The sequence below is a fragment of the Bubalus bubalis genome, chromosome 6 (assembly GCF_019923935.1).
Source record: "Bubalus bubalis isolate 160015118507 breed Murrah chromosome 6, NDDB_SH_1, whole genome shotgun sequence".
NCBI classification, from domain to species: domain Eukaryota; kingdom Metazoa; phylum Chordata; class Mammalia; order Artiodactyla; family Bovidae; genus Bubalus; species Bubalus bubalis.
In genome coordinates, this window is record NC_059162.1 from 24,265,487 (window position 1) to 24,275,808 (window position 10,322).

Sequence of the window (10,322 nt, forward strand, 5' to 3'; positions counted from 1 at the left end):
GTTGTGATATTGTGTGGTTAAGATGGGTTATTCATTACACTTGCAGATCCTGAGGCTATACTCAAACTTGCTTTTGATTTTGTAAACTAACCTAGGATTTTCAATGGACTGATGTTACATAAATGACTTGACTTCAGACTACATCATTTTCTATTTCAAATTGTAACCAAAATTTAGACTTTATGTTCTTAGTCTTTTTTAGCCAGTCCTTCTATCTCAGCATCTCCATTTCTGAGTTCTTTAGTCCATAGATTTACTTCAACTTTTTTTCCAGTCCTTTACAATTTTTCTTCCAGCCTGGGAATTTCTTTCTGTTCAGCTTACCTCATCTGTAAAATTGATTTACATACAATAAGAATGCATTAAAAGTGCTTAGCAAAATGTGCAGCATATAGGAAGTGTTCAATAGCTAGCTATCAGTCACTTTATCATCATCATCATCATCATTATTATTATTATGAAAGTGTTAGTTGCTGAGCTGTGTCCAGCTCTTTGCAACTCCATGGACTGTAGCCCACCAGGCTCCTCTGCCCATGGGATTTTCCAGGCAAGAATACTGGAGTGGGTAGCCATTCCCTTTTCCAGGGGATCTTCCCAAACCAGGGATTGAACCTGGGTCTCTTGCATTGAGGCAGATTCTTTACCATCTGAGCCACCAGGAAAGCCCAATTATTAGTATGAAAGTGAAAATGAAGTCGCTCAGTCATGTCCAGCTCTTTGCGACCCCATGGACTGTAGCCTACCAGGTTCTTCCATCCATGGGATTTTCCAGGCAAGAGTACTGGAGTGGGTTGCCATTTCCTTCTCTAGGGGATCTTCCTGACCCAGGGCTCAAACCCGGGTGTCCCACATTGTAGGCAGATGCTTTACCATCTGAGCCACCAGGGAAGTCCTCAATTATTATTAGTATAGTTCACATATAAAACACAGCTTGGCTAGGTTTTTTAATACTTTTTTCTCACAACCCTGTAAACATGGTTTCAATGTTGTATTATCAATCTTATTTCTGTCTTTATTTCTAACTATTGGCTTATAGGATTTTTCTTTAAGTTTATAATTTAAAATTTTTTTCTGGATTGTGTTTTGGTGTGATTCTCTAGGATTTTTTTCCCTTTTTTGCCACACCAGGCATGCGGGATCTTCTGTGACCAGGGATCAAACCCATGCCTGATGCACTGGGAATGTGGAGTCTTAACCACTGGACCACCAGGGAAGTCCCAGGTTTTTTTTTAATATAATTGAAACTTGCTGTGTTCCTTCAGTAAGTATACTCATTTTTGTTTGCTTACTTCTTTGTTCTTAATTCATTAACCCCTCCTTCTGTTTTAGGTTATTTCTTCTGTTCACATGGTCCTGATGTCCTCCTGAGGAGGACCATACTCTAGGTCCAAGGATGGCCCTCCAGCCTGTCATTTGTGTGTCATACTTTTCTCTTTCTCCTTTTCCTCTGAGTTCTTGAAGAGCTTCAGGTTTCTTTTCCAGATCACAGATACATCCTGTCCTTAGGATTCTGCTCCTACTGCTCCTGATTCTTCTGTTATCTGTTTGGTTTCCTTCATCATTTTACTTTCTCTTCATTGAATTGTTTTCTGTCACCACCTATGTTTGTTTTTCGTCTATTGTGATTTCTTGCTCATGTGTAATAACAGCCATGCCCTTCTGAATCCTATTGAGGTTACACAGAAGTTTTCTTTAAAAAAAAAAAGAAAACAACACACAGTTGTTTCTTGTAAAAGCTCATTTTCAAATGTTTGACCTTGCTCAGGCTCTGAAGGGTAAAGTTCCCTTTCCTTCGTTCCATGATATTTTTCATAAGCCTTGTGTTGGGGTCTTTCACTTGTTTGTTTGATTGACTGATTTCTTTCTTTTTTGGGGGCGTGCTGAACTGGGTCTTTGTTGCTGCACAGGCTTTTCTCTAGTTGTGGGGAGCAGAGTCTAGTTCTCTAGTTGTGGTGTGCGGGCTTAGTTGCCCCTCAGCATGTGGGATCTGCCTCGATCAGGGATCGAACCCATGTCCCCTGCATTGGCAGGCAGATTCTTAACCACTGGGCCACCAGGGAAGTCCTCATAGATTCATTTTTATGTGTTGGGTTTTTAAAATCCATATCAGAACAAGAAAACTATATTCAAATAGTGTTTTGCCAGCAGACAAAAATCTGTAAAGGCCCCTGTGTCTGCCATCTGTCTACTAGGATGCTAGTTGAATTCCCTGCTCAGAATTCAGCAGGAGGGCAGAATCGTGTGCTGCGCCCCAGCCCAATTGCTTGTGATGCTCAACTAGGTTAGTATTGGTGCCTTAGATAGATTTTCTCCTATTGCCTTCCTGGCTCCTTCATTCTCTGAGCAGATGTATTACATGAAAAAGAACAGTCACCAGGATGCCTGCTCCCAGGTTTCATCCTGCTTCTGTCTCTCGCCTTCAGCACTTTATTTTTAATTCATTCACACAGAAGCCTGTTAGTTCGGTGCCATCTCATTTTTTTGCTCTTGCTGTCCTTCCCTGTGGAGTCAGATCCAAAATAAATTTCCCTAAGACCAATGTCAAGGAGATCACCACCTATGTTTTCTTCTGGGAATTTTATGGTTCCAGGTCATACATTCAAGGTTTTAATCCATCTTGAGTTAATTTTTGAATATGATATAAGATACCAGTCCAGTTTGGTTCTTTTACATGTAGTTGTCCATTTTCCCCAACACCATTTATTGAAGAGAGTGTTTTTTCTCGATTGTGTATTCTTGCCTCCTTTGTCATAGATGAGTTGACTGTACATGCACTTGCTTATTTCTGGACTCTGCTCTGCGTTGATCTGTGTGTCTGTTTTTGTGCCAGTACGATATTGTTTTGATTGCTGTAGCTTTGTAATATAGCTTTAAATCAGGGATAAAGTACCTAGTCTTTATGCTAGTCAAAACTGCCTTCACTTCCTCATACTCTAGACAGTTTTTTCAAATAAACCAGTAGCCTATGGACAGTAATGCACAAAAAAATTTTCCAGTTTTTCAGGGACCACTAATTAACCACAAGGCTAATAGATTCTCTCTGTAACAAAGTACCATAGTTTTCTAGCAGTTTTTCTTTTCTGTGGCTGTTTTGAAAAGTTGTTATTTTTCCACTCATATGTACAATTGTCATTTAAATATTCAAGTGTACTCTAAGGCTGATGCTTCCACAGGCAGAATATTAAACGTCCTTGATCAAGAAACTACAACACTTTATTAGCTGTAAATGTCAACACCTAGCCCAACACTACATACTTAAAATCACCTGTCTCCTTCCTTAGTAATATTTCAGTATGTTTTCCCCGTCAGGACTTCTCTATAATGGTTCATCTTTCTTTGTTTGATATACCTCTTCATGTTCCAACACAGCAAACTTTATATATGGGATTAAAATCATTATAAACATTGTCTTTATATGTTGATAATTTTCATCTTACATCTTCTTCTTTTTTTTTTTTTTTTGGCTACACCATGAAACATGTGGGATCTTAGTTCCACCACCAGGTATCAAACCTGCACCTCCTGCATTGGAAGGGCAGAATTTTAACCACTGGACTTCCAGGGAAAGTCCCATCTTCATTTTTTAATAAAACAAAATATTGCAGGGACTTCCCTGGTGGTCCAATGGTTGGGAATCTGTCCTCTCAATGCAGGGGGCCCGGGTTCGATCCCTGGTCTGTGAACTAAATCTCCCATGCCACACACAACCTAGAGTTCACATGTCACACACACACACAAAAAAGATCCTGCATGCTGCAGCAAAGATCAAAGATCCCACATGCTGTAACTAAAACATGGTGCAATCAAATAAATTATTTTTAAAAAATAAATAAAAATAAAATATTGCTGATAGAATCAAGATCTCCTTTGTTCCTTTCCCCAGACCCTTTCTCTTTCCTTCTTTAGAAGCAGCTATGATCATGAATCTTTGGAGAAGCTTCCAGTATGTTTTTATATTTATATATGCATCTATAACCAATACGTAATATTGTCATATGTACTTTTAAGATAAATGTCAGTGTACTCTACACATCTCCTGCGACTTGCTTTTTTCATTCAACATTGTTTTTGAGATCCGTCTACATTGTACTAATAGATTTTGTTCAAGTTCCCTTAGCATGTTGATTGTTCTATGGTTGCAATTTACATAAGAGCAGACAATATTCCAAAAAAAGACTTTGAGTCACTCCCTGTGTGACAGGGAGGAAAACTCTTGCCTGAAGAACTTTCTGCCATCTTTGATTTGAAGAGTCAGGTGGAGTGTCTTTCTAGTGTGAGTGCAAGCCCTGAAGTAAAAAGCATCTGGTCAAAGCTAGGATAATATGTGCTGACTGGGTGAGGGAAAGAGGAGTGGTTTAAAATACAATTATGCTTGGAGCACATGCTCTTTAGGATACTATTTCTCCCTCCCAGCAAGATCCTGTCACGCTGGTGTTGAAGTCTGTATTCTTCAGATATGGAAGACATACAACTAGAGTAGACAAACATCTCCTTGGCATCTGTCTGATACACAGATAAAGACTTGGGTCTCAACATTCCCTCTGTAGCTGGTGAACATTTGTTGAACACCAACAGTGACATAGGCACAGGGAATGCAGCTGCTTGCAATATCATTTCATTATAAGCAGGAGCCTTGCTGAGTTCTTCTGTCTGTCTTTTATTAAAGGTCCACACACGTTCCTGTTGGGGAGGATCAAGTCCAGCACATGGAGCTAGTTCAGGATCTAGCACAGAGTTTTAACAAGAAGTATGGGGAGTTCTTCCCAGTACCCAAGTCCATTCTGAGTAAGTAGCAAATATGAGACTGTCAAATCAGGTTGCGTTTTGAAGAGAGAGGATTGGATGATGGAGTAAGAGATTTGGAACTTTCTTGGGACTATATTTGGCTTTGTCATGAACAGGCTGCAAGATCTGTAATAAGAATCCCATCTTTTTCTAGTACTTTTTCTAGTACTTTTTACTAGTAATGTAGGACTAGTAGGCCTTATTGGATTATTGAATAAAATAACCAAGAAAGTTTGAAAAGTATAAGAGAGACTAGAAACTGTAAATAATCATTTTCATTATAAAATAGCATACATATATACACATTGGTGTGTGTGTGTGTGTACTCAGTCGTGTCTGATTATTTTGCAACCCCATGGATTACAGCCCACCAGGCTCTTCTGTCCATAGGGTTTTCCAGGCAAGAATACCTCAGTGGGTTGCCATTTCCTTCTCCAGGGGATCTTCCCAACCCAGGGATTGAACCTGTGTCTCTTGCATCTCCTGCATTGGCGGGTAGATTCTTTACCACTGGTACCACTTGGGAAGCCATATATATATATATGTATACATATATATATATACACACATACACACACACACACACACCACACACACACATACATATATATGTATTTCTAAACACATCTTATTTGGTAGAGCAGGTATCTTTCCCTATCTTGTGGATGAGGAAACTGAGGTTTGGCAAGGCTGGCTTTGTGCCCAAGTCATGTTTCTAGCTCATTGCGAAGCTGGACCCTACACCAAGCTCTTCTTGTTCCAAAGCCAGCTGACCTTGCCTTCTCTGTTCACAGTAGAACAAAAGTACTAAGAGTGAGAACCACTGGATCATAATCTAGATAAACCAAGAGGGCGCTGATAATCCTCGTACTTTGCCTTCTTATACACAATGCACAACTGAGATGGAGTATACAGTTCTACCTACTGAGTCCAAAACCTCACCTGTGGCTTGCAAGGCTATATTAGTCTGGAATCTTATCGAGGTATCAATATTTTGGTAGCAGTGTTAACTTACGGCAGGATCAGAGATTACTGAACCTAAACTCTGCCCCTCTTTATTAAGCTGACCACATTTTAAAGAATATAACATGTGCCTAGTATCAATTTAGAAGCAGAAGGTGGATATAAATTCCTAAGGTATTCCAACAGTTCACACAAATATATTTAGGGCCCCCCATGCATTGAAATCAACCTTCTTTTAGCAATAAGGACTATTTTCATGCTTTGGTCAATTTTACTTTATCTATATAAACTTTATATGTTTCTGTAATAGCCATAAATTAGGCAATTATTAATAATACTGGTTTTATAAAGCACAGCATAACATTTTTATTCTATCAGAGCAATAAAGTCACTTCTCTCACTCTCATGTGTGTGCGCATGCTTGTGTGTTTGTGTGTGTGTTGGTAATTGCTTACCTAATTAATGGTAAAGAAATGGAAAGATGCCATAGGTTGTGAAAACTGGCATGGGGGTAGGAAGGGCAGGAGTTGTAGGCAGGGGGTGATTAGCCAATAGGGAAGAGCACAGAGGAAAGAAACAGGATACTTTTTAAACTGTGCATGGCACAACAGTATAGTTGATACAAATTCACTTGTATAAAATTATATGTTTTTATGTGTATATATACATTAAAAGATGCATGAAAATATGATCAAAATATTAACATTTTATTACATGCTGCTAAGTCACTTCAGTCATGTCCGACTCTGTGCGACCCCATAGACGGCAGCCCACCAGGCTCCGCCATCCCTGGGATTCTCCAGGCAAGAGCACTGGAGTGGGTTGCCATTTCCTTCTCCAATGGATGAAAGTGAAAAGTGAAAATGAAGTCGCTCAGTCGTGTCCGACTTCAGATAGGATAAGTCGTATCTTAGCGACCCCATAGACTGCAGCCTACCAGGCTCCTCCATCCATGGGATTTTCCAGGCAAGAGTACTGGAGTGGGGTGCCATTGCCTTCTCTGATTATAGTACACCTTTACTTTCATGCTTGCTCCAATTGCTTGAATTTTTTACAATGAATGTTTGTTATTTATTTAATCAGATAAAAATAATGAAGCTATTTGATGTTCTCACTGCTTTTTAAGATGTAGACACTGACATTCCTATTGGTGTTTTGTTATTTTGTTTACATCTTTTTTTTTCCCCCCTGGGATGTGTGTTGGTGTTTCTACCTAGCATCAATGAAGAAGGTCAAGTCCCTGCGTGATCCCTCTGCCAAAATGTCGAAATCAGACCCTGATAAACTGGCCACTGTCAGAATAACCGACAGCCCAGAGGAGATAGTGCAGAAGTTCCGCAAGGCTATGACGGACTTCACCTCGGAGGTCACCTACGAGCCTGCCAGCCGAGGAGGCGTGTCCAACCTGGTGGCCATTCACGCAGCGGTGGCTGGGCTCCCCGTGGAGGAGGTGGTCCGCCGCAGCGCTGGGATGGACACTGCTCGATACAAGCTGGTGGTGGCAGATGCTGTGATTGAGAAATTTGCTCCAATTAAGAGTGAGATTGAAAAACTGAAGATGAACAAGGACCACTTAGAGAAAGTTTTGCAAGTTGGGTCGGCAAAAGCCAAAGAATTAGCATATCCCGTGTGCCAGGAGGTGAAGAAATTGGTGGGCTTTCTGTAAGAAGTTTCAGTGAGTCACAAAAAGACTTTTCTATCTTGTGGTCTGTGCACTCCGATAAAGGCAGCTTTTCTCATAAGCAAACAATTAGAGTTTAGCAACACATAATTTGGTACATCTGATCATTGGTTTCATTTGATGAATAATGATTTGTAGGTTTCAAATAAAGCAGTGTTCTGAAACCCAAATTCTCTAGCAAAAAAAAAAAAAAGAAATAACACCCAGAAGGCATAACTATCTGAATCCTCAGTTATTTGATGCATGCTCATTGGCCTTGATTTATTGACACAAATATGATTGAGGTAAGTAGTAGTTAATTTGGCCAATGGGTGTTTCATTTTTCTGTCTCTCTGGAGTCCTTACCATCACAGGTGCTCCCTATATCTATCCCAACCTTTTTTAAAAGCAATGTGTAGAAGTCTTAGACTTATAATCCTTGGGATGCCATTTGGACCAATTTGTGTTCAGATCTCATATCAGAGCTCATAAAAATAAGTCATTTGTCACTGAGATGATCCCTGCTTTATTGTATTTAATCTGCTTATTTCCCAAGAGACCACACTGATTTTTCTAGAAAGTATTATTATTATATTTTTTATTCAGAGATACATGATATAACCTTCTGAGAAGGTTGAATTATTTCAACTTGATTTATTTATTGTACTAAAGCCCAGGTCCATGGATTATGTTCTTGATATGTATTTCCTTGCATTTGTCCCTCAATTTAATGTCATTAACCCATCATGAAATCTATAGGAGAGGAATTGCCATTTTATGTCTGAGGAACATGAGGCTCAGAGAGTACTGTTAGCTTGTACAGTATCTCTCCATAAGTAAGAAGCAAATCCAAGATCAAAACCTTTACTCCTTATTCCTAAGTAGTGCTTTTTTCAACAACACACAGAGAGCATGTTTGAGACCCCAAGCATATTTGAAACCCCAGCATGTTTGAGACCCCAAGCATGTTTGAAACCCCAGCATGTTTGAGACCCCAAGCATTCTTATTTTGAAGATGAGTACAGATTGAACTGAACTGAACTGAACTAGAAATATAGGACTTCCCAGGTGGCTCAGTGGTAAAGAACCCTCTTGCCTAGGAAATCCCATGGAAAAAAGAACATGGTGGGCTACAGTCCTTGGGGTCAAAAAAGAGCTGGACACAACTTAGTGAATAAACAACAACTGGAAATACAGACCTGAACTACTGATACTGTTTATATCAGCAAATCAACTAATAGCTGCTAGATTTAAATCTGGATTCAGCCAAACTTGATCACATTTGCTACTCAGAATCCCCAAGGCAGGTCCCAAGTTTTGTCTCCTTATGCTGACCTCAGAAATACTTCAAAGTATATTCTGCCTGACTACAAGAGTAGTTGGCCTGAGAATTCCCTGGCAGTCCAGTGGTTGACTCCAAGCTTTCACTGCAGGGGTCACAGTTTCGATCCCTGGTTGGGGAACTAAGACCCCATGTGCTATGCTGCTGCTGCTAAGTCGCTTTAGTTGTATCCGACTCTGTGCGACCCCATGGACGGCAGCCCACCAGGCTCCCCCATCCCTGGGATTCTCCAGGCAAGAACACTGGAGTGGGTTGCCATTTCCTTCTCCAATGCATGAAAGTGAAAAGTGAAAGTGAAGTCGCTCAGTCGTGTCCGACTCTAGCGACCACACGGACTGCAGCCCACCAAGCTCCTCCGCCCATGGGATTTTCCAGGCAAGAGTACTGGAGTGGGGTGCCATTGCCTTCTCCAATGTGCTATGTGGCATAACCAAAAAAAGAGTAGTTGGCCCGATGAGTTGGATTTTCCTATTAAGTGGAAGCTTCTCATCTCACATCTGCTTCAGTCTAAGTAGTAGCAAGTCGCTCTAAAACCTAGCTTCTCTGCACTTCCCTTTCCCACATCTGAAAATGGAAATGATAATTGTGATTCACCACACCAGGGCCTGATTGATTTTGTAACAGAAATTGCTTGTAAGTTTTTTGTCAGTGAGTACCATGATCACCATTTACACATGAGAAATGAGCATGCTGGGCAAAGAATCTTTACTCGCGTTTCTTAAAGAGAAGGAAATAGAGTAGTCTTTTTATCGGAGTAGATATTAATACACCTAACACTGCCTCCCAGAATCCGAATTAAAAGATCCTTTTTGCATCTTTACTTGAAAAGGGGTGTCTAGAGTCTTACAGCCTCCTGGCATATTTATCCAAGGCTCTTTTTTTTTTTTTTTTTTTTTTTTTTTGCCTTTAAAAGAAATCCTAGTATGAATCCTGAAAAATGACTAAATTAAAGGTGGATCTGTCAAACTGTCTGTGTTTTTGTTTTTTTTTTAACCACCTTAACACACCTTTTATCTAAAGAACTAAAGGCACCATGGAAAGAATCTCAGAGGAGAAAAACTAGAAGACTTGTGATAACTTCTAAGGAGCAAATCCTTGTGCAGATGAGGTTGGGCTCGGGAGAATCCTGTTGTTATTCTTTGAAAGTGACCTGAGGACTCATCACATCTAATAGCCAAATCCATAATGATTGAGAGAGGTGACCCCTTGATTTCAGTAAGTTGATAAAGGAGCCAAGGCTAGAACCTGGATTTATTTTCACATCCCTTCCACTTAGCATTTATGGGCTTCCACATAATCTTTTTATCAAGATGAAAAATTAGAGCGAAATCCAACTTGTGGCTTCTCTCAGAAGGTGATTTTAATTGTTTTTCCTGTATGTTTTGTGGAGAGTTGAAATGATGAAAAATATTTAGATGGTGGTGATAATGTTCAGGTAACTTAGTGCTCTGTAGCTCTGCCCCCTGACAAGCCCTACTTCCAGTCCATGTTGAGGGACTGTCATTCAGAATACAGTGGATGTATCTTGCCTTTTGTAGGTGCCTGGTAAACATCTATCCAAATAATGTCAGA

The 10,322-nt window shown here is 40.1% G+C and overlaps 1 protein-coding gene across 6 annotated transcripts in view; it reads left to right on the plus strand.

Moving 5' to 3' along the window:
* Positions 1 to 7,642, plus strand: part of WARS2 (tryptophanyl tRNA synthetase 2, mitochondrial) — a 94,712-nt gene extending 87,070 nt beyond the window's left edge. For 5 of the 6 annotated variants that reach the window (XM_006049363.3, XM_044944485.2, XM_025288013.2 and 2 more), the window contains 2 exons: positions 4,667 to 4,785; positions 6,966 to 7,642. In XM_006049363.3, the coding sequence (XP_006049425.3) occupies positions 4,667 to 4,785; positions 6,966 to 7,414 (568 nt within the window). In that variant the 3' untranslated portion in view covers positions 7,415 to 7,642. The remainder of the gene's footprint in view (positions 1 to 4,666; positions 4,786 to 6,965) is intronic. The other variant, XM_044944486.1, reaches the window with a different exon arrangement.
* The last annotated feature ends 2,680 nt before the right edge of the window (positions 7,643 to 10,322 follow it).